Raw genomic sequence first — 17364 nt, forward strand, 5'->3', positions numbered from 1 at the left:
TTTTTTTGTTTTTTTGTTTTTTTTTTTTTAATTTTTTTTTAACGTTTATTTATTTTTGAGACAGAGAGAGACAGAGCATGAACGGGGGAGGGGCAGAGAGAGAGGGAGACACAGAATCGGAAGCAGGCTCCAGGCTCTGAGCCATCAGCCCAGAGCCTGACGTGGGGCTCGAACCCACGGACCGCGAGATCGTGACCTGAGCTGAAGTCGGACGCTTAACCGACTGAGCCACCCAGGTGCCCCTCTCCTGCTATTTTGAATGACAGCCTTGCTGGATAAAGAATTCTTGGCTGCATGTTTTTCTGATTCAACACACTGAATATATCCTGCCACTCCTTTCTGGTCTGCCAAGTTTCTGTGGATAGGTCTGCTGCAAACCTGATCTGTCTTCCCTTGTATGTTAGGGACTTTTTTTCCCTTGCTGCTTTCATGATTCTCTCCTTGCCTGAGTATTTTGTGAATTTGACTATGATATGCCTTGTTGATGGTAGGTTTTTGTTGAATCTAATGGGGGTCCTCTGTGCTTCCTGGATTTTGATGTCTGTGTCTTTCCCCGGGTTAGGAGTTTTCCACTATGATTTGCTCACATGACCCTTCTACCCCTATCCTTTTCTCTTTCTCTTCTGGGACCCCTATGATTCTGATGTTCCTTTTTAATGAGTCACTGATTTCTCTAATACTTAAGTTGTGCTCTTCTGCCTTAATCTCCCTCTTTTTTTCTGCTTCATTATTCTCTGTAAGTTTGTCCTCTATATCACTGATTCTCTGTTCTGCCTCATTGATCCTTGCCACCGCTGCATCCATCCGTGATTGCAGCTCAGTTATAGCATTTTTAATTTCATTCTGGCTATTTTTTACTTCTTTTATCTCTGCAGAAAGGGATTCTAATCTATTTTCAACTCCAGCTAGTATTCTTATCGTGGTTCTAAATTCTGGTTCAGACATCTTGCTTGTATCTGTGTTGGTTAAATCCTTGGCTGTCGTTTCTTCGTGCTCTTTCTTTTGGGGTGAATTCCTGCTGAATTCTGTGGTTCAGGTTGTGCAGATTGTTGTGTTAATCCTCCAATCAGTTTTCTAGGTGTGTAGGATGGTTTAGTGTTGGTCTGGCTGTATTTCATGGATGCGAGACACACAAAAAACTTCCATGCTGTTCTGCCATCTTGGCTCCTCTCCATATTTTTTCCAAGTTGAAATTATTTCAATTTTTACATAATTGTAGTTAGAGGAGGCATTTATTTAGTTATGCAACAAAGTTTTGGGTACTTTTAACCAAAATATCTTTGTACAAATTTTATTGTATGTGTCTATCACTGTATAATAAAATAAAATCTTCCCTATTTACAACTGTATATTTTGCACTGCATTGGTGTTGAACACATACAAATGCTGACTGAACTCAATATTACTTGATTGCTTTGAGATAATGCTTGGTCTAACATGGTAGATGTGTTTATAGCTGAAAGTAAAGTAAATGAGAAATTATGTGTTACGTATAGCCTGCTGTGGCCTCATTCTTTTCTGTATGATTTTTAATTTTACAGTTTTATCTATTATTGCAGGCATATAAGTGCTTATAATATCACAATTAAACACCTTTCCACTTTGTTCTATCCTTATTTTTAAATGAGGGGATACCAAATTAGAAATATATGCTTTGCATCATGTTTTGCACATGCCCTTTTTGGAAGTGAAAATTAAAAATAGAATATAATTGACCTAGATAAATCACTATAGTTGTGTGAAGGCTGAAGTAAAACCAGGCTTATACCATAGTATAAGTTCCTGAAGTAGCTATAGCTAGAAATTTAAAATAAACCTGTTACATGAGATGATGTCTTTATAAAATTAGGTGCTACAGTATATTTGGTTTTGAGCAGTCAGACTTTAAAGGATGCATACTTTAAATTACCTTTTTTAATATAATTAGTATTCATTTTAAAATGGTGGAATTTTTTTTCCCAGTTTTGCAAATCTGATATATATATATATATACACACACACACGCGTTGGTGTGTGGTTTAATGTTTCATTGCAGGATAGAAGGGGAGATGCTAAAGCAGGTGAGAAGATCTTTATTCAGAAATGTGCTCAGTGCCACACAGTGGAAAAAGGTGGAAAACACAAGACTGGTCCAAATCTCTGGGGCCTTTCTGGCCCTGGACGAAAAACAGGACAAGCACCAGGATTTTCTTTTCCGATGCTAACAAAAACAAAGATCAAAACTAGGCAGTTGTGGGAGAGAACTAGAAACTTTGTAGCAAAGAGAAAAGACATGATTTGATATAATTCTCTAGTTTGCTGCATTAAAAATAAAATCATCGGGGCGCCTGGGTGGCGCAGTCGGTTAAGCGTCCGACTTCAGCCAGGTCACGATCTCGCGGTCTGTGAGTTCGAGCCCCGCGTCAGGCTCTGGGCTGATGGCTCGGAGCCTGGAGCCTGTTTCCGATTCTGTGTCTCCCTCTCTCTCTGCCCCTCCCCCGTTCATGCTCTGTCTCTCTCTGTCCCAAAAATAAAATAAAAAACGTTGAAAAAAAAATTTAAAAAAAAAAATAAATAAAAAAAAAAAATCATCATGTTTATATTACTGAAATACTGGTTTATATCATAAGATCTATGTTTAGATACCTGGTTTCTTTTTGATCACACAGGTTTTTACCTATACAAGGTATTTCATTTTATGCAGTACCTCCATGTTGAAAAGCATGAGCTAAATTAAAAAGATCAAACCATATTTTAATGGCATAATGGTAGTTTTCTATTTGTAGTAGTGATTTCTATTTGTAGTAGTGGGAGGATGTTATAAAATAGTTTGAAAAAGTATATTCCGTGATTTCTTTGTTGGTGGAAGGTGGGTGGATGGCAGTTAACATGAGAAAGCATTTTAGGGTTAAAATTGAAAATGGTTAGAAAAGACTATAATATCTTTGCAAAGAAATTTGTTATTCCCAGATATATGTGTACATACATACATATCATTAACATTTACCTCAAAAATAGGGTACAACTCAAAATAGACTGTAACTCTATTTTGAATTGTTCTTGGAGGCTTGCATTTCTTACTGGCCCAAATTTCAGATCAGTACAACACTACTGCTAGGAAAGGTTTTTATTTTATTTTGTTTTTGTTTCTTTTTATTCTTTTTATTGAGGTGAAATTCACACCTCATAGCATTAACCATTTTTAAAATTTATTTACTTTTATTTTAGAGAGAGCTTGCACAAGTCAGGGAGAGGGGCAGAAGGTGAGAGAGAGAATCTTAAGCAGGCTCCACGCTCAGCACAGAGCCTGACCCCAGGCTCAATCCCATGACCATGGGATCACGACCTTAGCCAACATCAAGAGTCAAATCCTCAACCAACTGAGCCACCCAGGTGCCCCAACATTAGTCTTTTAATTAATTAATTTATTTATGTTTGTTTATTTTTTGCGAGAGAGGGAGAGAGAGAACATGAGTGGGGAGGGACAGAGAGAGAGGGAGACAGAGGATCCAAGGTGGGCTCTGTGCTGATAGCAGTGAGCCAGATGCAGGGCTCAAACTTACAAACTGCGAGATCATGACCTGAGCCAAAGTCAGACACTTAACTGACTGAGTCACGAGACACCCCAACATTAGCTATTTTAAAGTGTACAAGTCAGTAACATTTAGGGTATCACAATATTGTGTAATCAACACCTCCTTGTAGTTTCAAAACTTTTTCATTACTCCAGAAGAGCTCCTGTACCCATTAATCACTCCCCATTTTCTCCTACCCTTAATCAACCTCTAATCTGCCTCCTATTTGTATGGATTTGCCTACATAGTCTTAAAAAAGAAATCATAAAATATGAGCTTTTGTATCTGGCTTCTTTCACTTGGCATGTTTTCAAGGTTCACTGAAGTTGTAGCATGTATCAGTGCTTCGTTCCTTTCTGTGGCTAATCATATTCCATTGAATGTATATATCACAATTTGTTTATCCATGTATCAGTTGATGAATATTTGGATTGTTTCCACCTTTTGCCTCTTGTGATAGTGTTGCTATGAATATTTGTGAATAAGCATTTGTTTGAGTCCCTGTTTTCAGTTCTTTTGTATATGTATATGTATATGTATATGTATATGTATATGTATATGTATATGGTGGGTCATTTGTTAAATCTATATTTAACTTTTTGAGGAAATACCAAATTGTTTTCCACAGTAGCCTTGCCATTTTACATTCCCATCAGTAATGTAGAATTCCTGTTTCTCTATATCCTCTCCAATGCTTGTTCTTTTCTTTTCTTTTTAAAATTGTCATCTTAGGGGCACCTGGGTGGCTCACTTGGTTAAGCTTTCAACTTGGCTCAGGTCATGATCTTGTGGTTTGTGAGTTCGAGCCCCACGTCGGGCTCTGTGCTGACAGCTTGGAGCCTGGAGCCTGCTTTGGATTCTGAGTCTCCATCTCTCTCTACCCCTCCCCACTGTGCTCTGTCTCTCTCTATCAAAAATAAGTAAAATGTAAAAAAATAAATAAATAAAATTGCCATCCTAGTGGGTGTGAAGTGGTATCTCACAATTTTGCTTTCCATTTTGTTAATGAATGATGATGTTGAACATGTGTTAACGTGCTTTGTTAAAAAGAAAACCACAGACCCAAAATGGAGTCACTTGTGGTAGGCACAGGACACCAAACCATGGCTTAGTACCTAACCTAATTGTAGTTTCAACCTTTGCCAGGAATGTAATCTCAACCAGTTAGTCTGGAATTTCCTGGTGGGCACTGGTAAGGTAATCCACCTGGTTTGTTCCCCAAAAGGAGGTGACCTTTCCTGAAATAATTCTTCCTTGTTGTTGTTATGACCTCCTTTTCCTGCCTTTAAAAACCTTTCTCTTTCTGTTGCCCTTTGAACTCCTTTCTACATGCTGCCTGATTCATAAATCATTGAATAAAGCCAATTTGATCCTTAAATTCACTCAGTTGAAATTTTTCTGTTTAACAACTTGTTGGCCATTTGTATATTTGGAAAAATGTGTATTCATGTCCTCTGCCTATTTTTTATTTGAAGTGTTTGTCTTTTTTTTTTTTTTTTTTTAACGTTTATTTATTTTTGAGACAGAGTGAGACAGAGCATGAACGGGGGAGGGGCAGAGAGAGAGGGAGACACAGAATCAGAAGCAGGCTCCAGGCTCTGAGCCATCAGCCCAGAGCCCGACGCGGGGCTCGAACTCACAGACTGTGAGATCGTGACCTGGGCCGAAGTCGGACGTCTAACCGACTGAGCCACCCAGGCGCCCCTGTTTGTCTTTTTTCTTGTAAGAGTTCTTTATGTATTCCTGACACTAAACCCTCATCGAATAGGAGATTTTCAAATATTTTCTTTTATTCTGTAGTTTGTTTTCATTTGGTTGATAAGGTCCTTTGACGCACAGAAGTTTTTAATTTGCATAAAGTCCATTTATCTATTTTTTTGTTGGTATTTTCTTGGTACCAAATCTACGAATCTATCACCAAATCTAAGGTCCTACTAAAGATTTACCCTTGTGTATTCTTCAAATACTTTTATAGTTTTGGCTCTTATATTTAGATGTTGACCCATATTCATTTGATTTTTGATAGTGAGGAAATAGTTCAATTTCATTCTTTTTCATGTGGTTATCTAGTTATCCCAACTCCATTTCTTGAAAGATGATTATTTCCCAGTTGAGTGGTCTTGATACCCTTGTTGAAAAACAGACTGGCCATATATGTTGGGGCTTGCTGCCGCATATTCAATTCTATTTTTATTACTGTAGTTTTGTAGTAAGTTTTGAAATTAGGAAGTGTGGAGCCCTCCAGCTGTGTTTTTCTTTTTTGATATTATTTTAACCGTTCAGGGCCTTTTGCAATTCTGTGAATTTGCGGATCACCTTCCTCATTTCTGCAAAAATTTTGGAATTTTTGATAGAGATTGCATTGTATCTATAGATTGTTTTGGGGGTATTGCCATTTTAGCAACACTAATGTTCCAATGTATGAACATGGGATGACTTTCCATTTATTTAGGTCTCTTTTCATTTCTTTAAGCAATGTTTTGTAATTTTCAGTGTATGAGTCTTTCACTTCCTGGGTTAAATTTTTCCTAAGTATTTTATTATTTTAGAAACTATTATAAATAACATTGTTTTCTTAATTTTCTTTTTGGATTGTTCATTGCTTGTATATAAAACACAACTGACCTTTGTATGTTGACCTTGCACCCTGCTTTGCTGAATTTGTTAGTCCAGTAGATTTTTGTGGCTCCTTTGGGATTTTCTATATTTAGAATCATATCACCTGTGAATAGAAGTGGTTTTACTTCTTCCTTTCCAATTTGGATGGCTGTCATTTCTTATTATTCCCTAATTGATCAGGCTAGGACTTCTAGTGGAATTCTGAGTAGAACTGGTAAAAATGTTCCTGATCTTAGAGGGAAAGTTTTTAGCTTTTCACCTTGGGTATGATATTATCTGGGGGTTTCCAAAAATCCCTGTTTTCATGTTAGGCAACTTATCTTTTATTCTTAGTTTACAGAGTGTTTATGTCATGAAAGAATATTAGAATTTGTCAATTTTTTTTTCTGCAGGTATTGAAACAATCATCTATTCTTTTTCCTTTTGCTCTATTAATGTGTTATGCTAAGGTAATTGATTTTCTTATATTGAATCATCCTTGCATTCCTGGGATAAATCCCATTTGGCCATAGTGTATAATTCTTTTAATGTGAGTTGGATTTAGTTTGCTAGTATTTTGTTGAGGATTTTTGCATTAGTGACAAGAGTTACTGGTTTGTAGTTTTCTTGTGGTGTCTTTGTCTGGCTTTGGTGTTTGGAGAAGTTTAAAATACAGATTATTGCAACTGTAAGTACTCTTCATACATGATTTGAATTTGGTATTTTAAAATTTCTTAATCGGTTTTATAGTGCTTGTATTGTGCTTATTTGAGTTTTGTGGACTATATTGTAGGAGAAGGGTTTAAAAAGAGGAGTTGGCATTTTGTGCACAATGTTTTTTGTTTGAGTGCACATGTAATAGCTTCATTTTGTCAAAAGAGGGATTCTGCTTATTTTAACCTGTGTTAATATTTCTAGTAAGATAGTGTCTTGGGTTGGTCTTAGCCTATCTATAGTGATGTTATTGACTAGAAATGCCTGGGGACACTCACCTGGGCCCATACTACTTGTAGTGAGCCCCTACAGACATCTCCCCAACCAAAGTTGGTGATGTGGCTGGACCAGGCCTTGTGGTTCTTATTATGATGGCAAGACACACCTCATCAGCAACTATCAGGGAACTTTGAAAAGACAAGATTTATTACTCACAACTCCTGGAGGTTAGATGGCATGCCTGGGACCACCCAGTGAGGTTGAGAGGAGAGAGAGCACGCGAGAGAAACAGAGAGAGAGCAAGCTAGTGAGCAGGTCTAGCGTTCTGCTTTTATTGGAGTCAAGGGTGGGGTGCCTAGGGTTTTGCAGGTTCACTCTTTATTGGTGAATTTAAAACATAAGGGTGGGAATTAAAGCATGGGAAGGGGAAAACAAGCAGTCCTCAAATGTAGTTATCTAAGTCTACCAGAGCTTTCTAAAAAGGGGGGTTAACTTCATGGGTAGAGGACCCTGGCTGTTTATGTACTCACGTAACTGGCAATGTGTTTACTCAAACTGGATGTTTTTGAAGTGGATGCCATGGTAAACAAAAGTTTAATGTCAGGCATTTATATTATAGTCAAAAAAGCTAATTGTCAGGTGCTTACACTGCAGATAGGTGAGATACAGTGAAATTTTTGTTATTTAGAATATTGGGAAAAGGGACCTGTGGATACTCAAATGGTTTGGTTAAAACAAAATTAGCACATGCAGGGTTTTCACAGCTTTTTTGGTGAAAATAAGATTTTTTTTTGTCTTTCTGAAATGTTGGGAACAATACAGTTTAGTAGGATGGAGAGCTAGCAAAACCCTTGGTCCCAGACTTCTCTTGGGTTTCCAAGCAAACCAGGGTAAAGTGGGGTGGAGAATATATGTAAACACTTGAGGACTATATTGGATTCTTAGGGCTGCTGTACCAAAGTACCATAAATTGGGTGGCTTAAAATAGCAGAAACTTATGTTCTCACAGTTCTGGAGGCTAGAAGTACAAAATCAAAAGTACAAAATCAAAAGGCTAGAAGTACAAAATGTTTGCAGGGCCATACTCTCTCTGAAACCTGTAAGACAATCCTTCCTTGTTTCTTCCTAGTTTCTGGTAATTTGTCATTTATCTTGGTGTTTTGGGTCTATAGCTGCGTAACTCCAATGTCTGTCGTTTCATGATCCCTGTGTGTCTCTGTCTTCACGTGGCTATCTTATAAGGATACCAATCATATTAGGTTGGGAGCTCATCCTACTGCAGTATGACCTCATTTCAAGTTACCTAATCACAGCTGCAGTGACCGTATTTCCAAACAAAGCCATATTCTGAGGTAGTAGGGGTTAGGACCTCAGCGTATCTTTATCCAGAGAACACCCATATATACATATAAAATAAATACATAGATAATGATAAAAATTTATATTAAAACAAAATACAATAAAACTTAATCTTTGGTCAAGGGTGCTTTAGAATCTTTTTAAACATCATTGTAATTGTTTTTAACACAATGTCATTGTGTTTGTGTGTGCAAAAATACTGGTTAATAGGTATTCTATAATAAAGAATTTGTCTGGTCTTTGTTCCAGGTTCCTAGATGGGAATCTGAAAACCTTAGAATTTCCCAAGTGATAGGAGTGTTTCTTTTATGCAAGTTTGGGCCCTGGGACCACCACCTGAGTTTATGCTAATGAGGGGACTTATGGTAGGCTCCTGGATAGTTTCTGGATGGGGGTGGCCAAGCTTGAAAGACCAGCTATGTGATTAGAGAGTTGGAGCTTTGGGCTAGGTGATATCAGTCCAACTTCCAGGGTTAGGGGATAGTTGCTGCAAATTGAGTTCTGTCGCATGGCTAATGTTTCACTAGGTATTCTTTGTTTTTTTTTAAATGTTTATTTATTTTAAGAGAGAGAGGGAGAGAGTGTGAGCATGGGAGAGAGAGAGGGAGAGAGAATCCCAAGTAGGCCCTGCACTGTCAGAGTGGAGCCTGATCTGGAGCTTAATCCCACAAACCATGAGATCATGAAATCAGGAGTTGGACACTTAACTGACCAAGCTGCTTAAGCACCCCTCAATAGGTATTCTTACATAATAAAACCCCCATAAAAGCTCTGGACACTTTAATTGGAAGCTCTGGTTGAGGTTCCTGATTGGTGAGCATATCAGTGTAGTAGAAGAGTGATGAGTCTTGATTCTCTAGGGACAGGACCCAGAAACTCTGTGTTTGAGACTTTCCCAGACTTCATTATATGGATCTCTTTATCTTGCTGGTCCTGATTTGCATCCTTTATGTTAAACCTGTAATTAAAAGTATAGCGTTTTCCTGAGTTCTGGAAAATTGTTCTAGCAAGTTATCAAACTTGAGAGGATCCTGAGAACCCTCTAATTTATAGCCAGTTGATTAGAATTTTGGGTGGCCTGGGACCCCAAACTTGCACCTGGTATGTGAAGTGAGGGCAGAATTGCTGGGGACTCTGGAGTCAGTTTTCATTCCAGGCAATAAGTGTCAGAGTTGAATTGCATTTATTGCAATAGGATTTCTCATTGATAGACTGTTGAATAAATAAGTCTGAAACTTAGATTTATTATTTGAATGTGGTTCTTTAGTTTTTAAAGTAACATCTTCCTATAGTGTCATTTTATTATTTTATTATCACATTATAAGAGCACTCAACTTTTGAGTCCTAACTTGTAGACTAGTTATAACCTAACATTTATTCCTCTAGCTGCCAATTTTATTGCTTGTTAGCATTGATTACAAATAATATTAAAACTTACTACAAATATATCTCTTATTATAGATTGTTGTGAAAGATTAAAAGCTGCATAGAAGGTTTGGCTTTAACATTATTTAAGAATTAGAAATAAAATTTCCCTAAGTCAGATCAGTTAAGTAATATTTGTGACTTATTTGGGGATATAATATTGCTATTTGTTTTACTGGTTACATAAGAATAATAAGTAGCAGAATGAAATTGGATTCCTATATTATACCACTTATAAAAATTAACTTGAAATGGGTAAAAGACTTAATTAAATTTAAGTCTTGAAATTATAAAACTCCTAGAAGAAAACATCTTATTTTTAAAAAATTTTTTAAAGCTTTATTTATTTTTGAGAGAGAGAGAGAGAGAGAGAGAGAGGGAGGGAGAGCAAGCATGAGTGGGGGAGGAGCAGAGAGAGAGGGAGACATAGGATCTGAAGTAGGCTCCAGGCTCTGAGCTGTCAGCACAGAGCCCAATGCGGGGCTTGCACCCACAAACCGTGAGATCATGACCTGAGCCGATGTCGGATGCCTAACCAACTGAGCCACCCAGGTGCTCCAGGAAAAATCTTCTTGGCATTGATCTTTGTAATGATCTTTTGGATATGACACCAAAAGCACAAACAACAAGAACAATAATCATTAAGTGGGACTGCGTCAAACTAAAAAGCTCCTGCACAGCAAAAGAAACAGTCAACAAAATGAACAGCAACCTATGTAATGGAAGAAAATATTTGTAAATTATATATCTGAAAGTCTTTGTAAGTTATATGTACACAATTGGGAACTAAACCCCAGCACACAATGGGCAGGGGTTGATATTCAAAATCTATAAAGAACTGATGCAACTCAGTAGTGAAAAAGCAAACAACCCAAATAAAAAAATGGGCAGAGGAACTGAATAGACATTTTCCCAAAGAAGGCATATAAATGAACAACAGGTACATGAAAAGGTGTTCAATGTCACTAATTATCAGGGACATGCAAGTGAAAACCACAGTGAGATATCACCTCATGCCTGTTAGAATTGGTATCATCAAAAAAGACAAGAAATAACAAGTGTTGGCAAAGGTGTGGAGAACAGGAAACACTTGTGCACTGGTGGTGGAAGTATAAATTGGTGCAGCCATTATGGAAAACAGTGTGGAGATTCCTCAAAGATTAAAAATAGAACTACCATATGATCTAGTAATCTCATCTCTTGGTATGTATCCAAAGGAAATGAAATAGGATCTGGAAGAGATATCTGCCCCCCACATTCACTGCAGCATTATCCACAATAATACTGGTTAACAACCTAATTATTTATCATCAGATGAATAGAGAAAGAAGATTGTGGTAAATGTATATACATTGAAATATTCAGCCATGAGAAAGAAGGAAATCCTGCCATTTGCAAAAGCTTAGATGAACCTTCAAGGCATTATGCTGAATGAAATAAGTTACAGGAAAAAATACTGTTTAATATCAATTATGTGTGGAATCTTAAAAAGTCAAACCCAGGGAGTTTTAGGAAAATGGCAGAGTGAGAAGATCCTGAGCTCACCTCATCCCATGGATACACTGAGATAACAGCTATATCTATGCAAATAACTCTGAAAACAACCTGAAGATTGGCAGAACAGACCTTCCACAGCTAATCATAGAGAGAAGGCCACATCAAAAAGGTTAAGAGGAGTGGAAACACAATTGGGAACTAAACCCCCAGCACACAATAGGCGAGACATCACAAACACAGAGACGTGAGAGGATCAGACTCCACACCAGGCACTCCTGGTACAGAGGACTTGAACTGGAAGACAAATCCCCATAATATCTGGCTTTGAAAATCAGTGGCTTAATTCCAGGAACTTCAACTTCAACAAAGATGTTTAAAACATAAAAGAAGCAGAGCTGAGAATTCAATAATTGAGATTTAAAAAATGTACCAGAGGGAATCAAGAGCAGATTAGAGGAGGCAAAGGAACTATCAGCCATCTGGAAGACAGGGTGATGGAAAGCCACTAAGCTGAATAGCAAAAAGGCAAAAGAATAATAAAAAATGAGAATAGGTTAAAAAACCTCTGCAACATCATCAAGCATAATAACATTCACATTATAGGGATTGCAGAAGGAGGAGAGAGAAAGGGGTAGAAAACTTATTTGAAGAAATAATAGCTGAAAACTTCCCTAACCTGGGGAAGGAAACAAACATCCAGATTCAAGAAGCACAGAGGGCCCCTAACAAGATGAACCCAAGGAGGTCCACACCAAGACACAAAATAATTAAAATGGAGACAAGTGCTGATAAACAGAATTTTAAAAGCAGCAAAAGAAAAGAAAAACAGTTACATATAAGGGAAACCTCATAAAGCTATCAGCTGATTTTTTTCCACATAAACTTTTTAGGCCAGAAGGGAGTAGCATGATGTATTCAAAATGCTGAGAGGAAAAAACCTACAACTAAGAATATTTTACCCAGTAAGGTTATCATTCAGAACAGAAGGAGAGATAGTTTCCCAGACAAACTTGACTGAAAAAAAAAAAAAGTTAAAGGAGTTCATCAGCACTAAACAAGCCTTATAAGAAGTATTAAAGAGAATTCTTTAATTGAAAATATCATAATTAAAAATTATGACAGGAAAAAATTTCAGAGGTAAAAGGAAACATATAGTTGAGGTAGTAGATTAATCACTTGCAAAGCCAGTATGGAGTTTAAAACACAAAAGTAGTAAAAATCAATTATGTCTACAAAAACTAGCCAAGAGATACACAAAGCAAAAATAATATGACATCATATATGTAAAAACATGGAGGAGAGAGTAAAAATGTAATGCTTTTAGAATGTGTTTAGACTTAAGGGACCATCAACTTAATATAGACTGCTATACACATAAGCTGTTCTGTGTGAATCTAATGTTCTGTCTGAATTTGTGGTAACCACAAATTAAAAACCTGTAATAATGCACAAAATAATAAAGAGAAAAGAATCTAAATGTAACAGTAAAGAAAGCCATCGAACTACAAGGGAAGAGAGCAAACAAGAAAGGAATAGAGAAGAGCTGTAAAAACAACCAGAAAACAATGAACAGAATGGCAATAAGTATGCAGCCAATCAGTAGTTACTTCAAATGTTAGTGAACCAACTGCTGCAATCAAAAGGCATACAGTGACTGAATGGATAAAAAAAATTAAGACCCACTTATATGTTGCCTACAACAGATACTTTATTTAAAAACATTTAAAAAAAATATTGATTTATTATTGAGAGACAGAGAGACGGAGCATAAACATGGGAGGGGCAGAGAGAGGGGGAGACACAGAATCTGAAGCAGGCTCCAGGCTCTGAGCTGTCAGCACAGGGCCCCAAGCGGGGCTTGAACTCACAAACTGCAAGATCATGACCTGAGCCAAAGTCGGACGCCCAACCGACTGAGCCACCCACGTGCCCCAAGAGATACTCACTTTAAATGTAAGGACATACACAGACTGAAAGTGGAGGGTTGGAAAAAGATATTCCATGCAAATGGAAATCAAAAGGCAGACTGTGTTTTCTTCTTTAATCCTGGCTCCTCTGACCCTTCGTGGTGTCAAATTGAATTTAGGAAGATTTTCACAGGCAGCTTCATAGTCAGAGGACTATGACTTACCCCTTAGGATTTACCACCTACTTTGGAGAACTCTTCTTTTGAGATCATTAGTGACAGATGTCCTCTTAACTCCGTCCAGGTTTTATATTTTTGGTAGTCTTCTAATTATATTAAGTTTGATAAATTTTATCAAAAGTGAAGTTAGTATTTCTGTCTCTCTTTGTCCATATTCTTTTTGACTGGTTTTAGAAGGGAAAAAAAGAAGAGACAGCCTTTCAGTCTCATTATAAAACTGGATTCCTGAAACCATAGGTTTTTGATAGAGATTTGGATAGAGGCAACTTGTTATGATTGGAAGAAAAAACATGAAAATGAGTTAGCAGTCACCATTCTTAACTCTAAATAGTCTGTATCTTAGGGCAAGTTCTTCTCTCTTTGGGTCATTTATTCATCTTCAAAATGAGGGGTTGGATTAATTTCTAAGGCCTCTTCTAGAAGGAACTTTGATTCTAGGAGAATAGGGTACTGCTTATGTCCAACATGTCTGGGGTTGGAAGTTTATTCCTGTACCTTAGGCCATGCTAAATAGCATGTGAGTATTACATTTCTATAGGGAACCCTAAGACTGAACACCAAAGACTAACTTTGGAATTTTCTTGTAGATCAGAAACTGTAAGTATTCCCAGTTGTAATAGTTTTCCTATTGAATCCAGGAATAATCTTCTGTTCAAATATGTGGGTCACATCTGAAAGTAAACCTTACAAATTTAACTACACAAACTTAAAACTTATTTTCACCTCTGTAGGTATTATCTGGGGAGAGGAAACTCTGATAGAATATTTAGAGAACCCAAAGGAATATATCCCTGGAACTAAAATGGTCTTTGCTGGTCTTGAAGAGTGAGAGAGAAGATCTTATTCAGTATTTGAAACAGGCAACATCTTCATGAAATGCTCTTGCACCTTAAAAATACCAGTTATAAACCAATAGTTCCAGTTTCAAATATTGCATGTTTAAGGAAGTCATATTTGATCTTTTTTGATCAGCCTGTAGTAAGTTTAACATTTAAAAATAAAAGTTGATGGAACGCCTGGGTGGCTCAGTCGGTTAAGCGTCCGACTTCAGCTCAGGTCACGATCTCATGGTCCATGAGTTCGAGCCCCGCGTTGGGCTCTGTGCTGACAGTTCAGAGCCTGGAGCCTGCTTCGGATTCTGTGTCTCCCTCTCTCTCTGCTCCTCCCCCATTCATGCTCTGTCTCTCTCTGTCTCAAAAATAAATAAACATTTAAAAAAAATAAATAAAAGTTGAAATTTTTGATTGTGTGTAATCTATGATCAAATGCCCTTCAGAGTCAGAACTGACTTTTGTCTGCAGACTAGGGATGTTGATAAGACCAGCATGAGGAAGAGAGGGAAGAGAACTGAAATCTATTGTGCTTCAGTAGTCTCTACATGCACAAAATATTTTATAAGCCTAGCAACTGCTATTGATGATGGAGATAATTTCCACATACTTACTTCTCTATAATTTAAATGTAAATGTAGCAGACATTAGCTTTAGTTTTCATTAAGCTATGTTTGGTTATTTGTTTGCTTTTTATTATATCTTTATTATATTTATAGCTATAACTTCATTATAAGTAACTTTAAGAAAAAATAAGGAAATTGAAGTCAAATATTTGGTCTTATCTTAGGAATATTATTGGAACAAAAAGCAAATTGTTGACCATGTGTGACATAAAATAAAACCTAGAGAGAAGGAGAAAAGCATGTTCTATGTTAATAAGCATTTATGTCACATAACATGTAATATGTTTGCGTTAATCTTTTTAGGGTACCTTTTTAATCCTGAGTAATGTGAGGCTGGACTGAAGGGAGGGATAGCATGTTCCCTTTTGAGAAAGAGGATGAATAAAAAAGACAACCCTCACCATTAGTGTGGAAAGGCTTCCCACCTCACAGGAATTGGCTATGAGTCATGGTGGAACAGGTCCACCACAGGGCCTGTATACAAGGGAATGGTGGCTCGGTGTGGTGTGAAGTGGCCCCTGAATTGGCTATGCAGTCCTATAAACACTCCATTACCCAAATGTAGGGCCCAATGCAGGAAAGGGAAGGTATTTGCTTACCAAAAAGGTGGGTAATGGACTCAGTCGGTCAGGGGTCATTATGGGTGAGAATAGGATATCCATTCTCTAATTTCCACTTCACAACAACACTCCTGTAAGATGGATTTTACCTTCTCAGGGCTGCCTGGATGACTCAGTCGGTTAAGCATCCACCTTCTGCCATGATTTCATGGTTTATGAGTTTGAGCCCCCTATCGGGCTCTGTGCTGATAGCTCAGAGTCTGGAACCTGCTTCGGATTGTCTCCCTCTCTCTCTGCCTCTTCCCCTGCTCATGCTCTCTCTCTCTCTCTCAAAATAAACATTAGGGGAAAAAAAGGTGGATTTTACCTTCTCCTTGGGACTTGTGCTAGAACCAACCTTTGGATCTTCTGCTCCAATTCCTGGTGACTTTTTACCATATCATAGGGATAATATGTTAATGAGTTAACTTATTAGCAAATGCTTCTATTGAGAAGTTACCCTACCTGAAAATTCCCAAAGTGAGGGGAACATTATTGAAAAAGCTGTGATCTCCAGAAGGTTCTATTAAGTCAACTAAGTGCTTGGGCCCAATTTTAATGCTTCTGGCAAGTGGGAGTTCAGTGCCACTACTGTATGGAAGAATGTGTCCCTGGGGACCAAGGAGACTTCAGACGAAGTTGAGCTTGTTACTCTCCCTGGAGAAATTCTTTGATGAGGGCAGAGACATCTGTAGGGACTCCAAGAGTGTATTAGGGACGTTACCAGTCTCAGAGCTGAGTTGGGTTTGCAAGGATATAGAATTTGGTGACATACTTCATATTTTAATTTATATGGGACAGAAAACTCTGTAAGAAAGACCTGAACTTAAATTCATATTCATAATTATAGCTTAGATTTATACGACTCTGACAGATGGCCTTGGTGGTTTTGACAAAAGGCCACATTGCAGGGAGGAACAAGAAGGAAGGCCCTATGTTTGGAGTTTAAATACTTTTGACCTAGGAGAAGCAGAAAGAAGATAGTATGAGAAGAGCTGAGGTGGTAAAGGGCAGTTCGGTGGGAATAGAGAAGTATTAAGTAGATTTCTTCCATTTAAAAAATCAAACAGTGATAAGATGTTGAATGTTGTTTTACATTTATGTTTATCTTGGTAAGAGCAAAATAAATACCTCTTTGCTGGTAGTGATGTTTCTGGTATTAGAAAAAAGTTTGGAGGAAAATTTGCAAATAAATGCAGTAATTAAAATTCTGTACTATGATAGGCTTTATTATCAAATGAATATATGTTGTCTTTGAGAGGCTTAACTCCATCTTAGGGTCAGTTTACATGAAGGGATGTCTGGGCACTATGCCATTTTATTCTCTATCAGCTGTGTTTGCCAGAGTTCTCTTCTCGGTGTGGTTGCTGGTTAAGGCTGGTCATGTGAGAAACCTGCCTGAGATTTGGAAAGGGGCAGAGTTAGGCAAAAGCCTTTACATTTGTCAGGTCGCTGCAGGGCCCCAGGTGCAACTCATACTTATCGCTAATCTGTTGACTGCAGTCTTCATGTGGTGGGGCAGCAAGTGGCTCAGGTTCTCCCAGCTCCTACCAGATCTCTTTCAGTTTGAGCCTTGGGCCATCCACATAATAAAGGTTTGGAATAGATGAGAAATAGACAAAACAGTACCAGTCTGTCCTCACTGCCTCACCGAGTTTGTCCTTCTTCTACCTACTTTCCTCCCGCTCTCCTTCCTCACTATCTGCCCTGCTGACCTACAGTAACTGTAAGCCCATCATGAAATCAGAGCCCACAAACTTCCATAGCCTTCCCCAACTCTCCTTTGTGATCTTAGAG

General features: G+C 37.8%; 1 protein-coding gene across 1 annotated transcript; it reads left to right on the forward strand.

The window, feature by feature from the left end:
• The first annotated feature begins 1437 nt into the window (after positions 1–1437).
• On the forward strand, positions 1438–14387 carry LOC109269619 (cytochrome c 2). The gene is given in 4 exon segments (XM_053901821.1): positions 1438–1467; positions 2036–2214; positions 14242–14331; positions 14333–14387. Coding segments are annotated over 4 exon segments (354 nt in total).
• Positions 14388–17364: the final 2977 nt, after the last annotated feature.

Source organism: Panthera pardus, unplaced genomic scaffold (assembly GCF_024362965.1).
Source record: "Panthera pardus isolate Hobbes unplaced genomic scaffold, ASM2436296v1 HiC_scaffold_10, whole genome shotgun sequence".
In the NCBI taxonomy this organism is placed as follows: domain Eukaryota; kingdom Metazoa; phylum Chordata; class Mammalia; order Carnivora; family Felidae; genus Panthera; species Panthera pardus.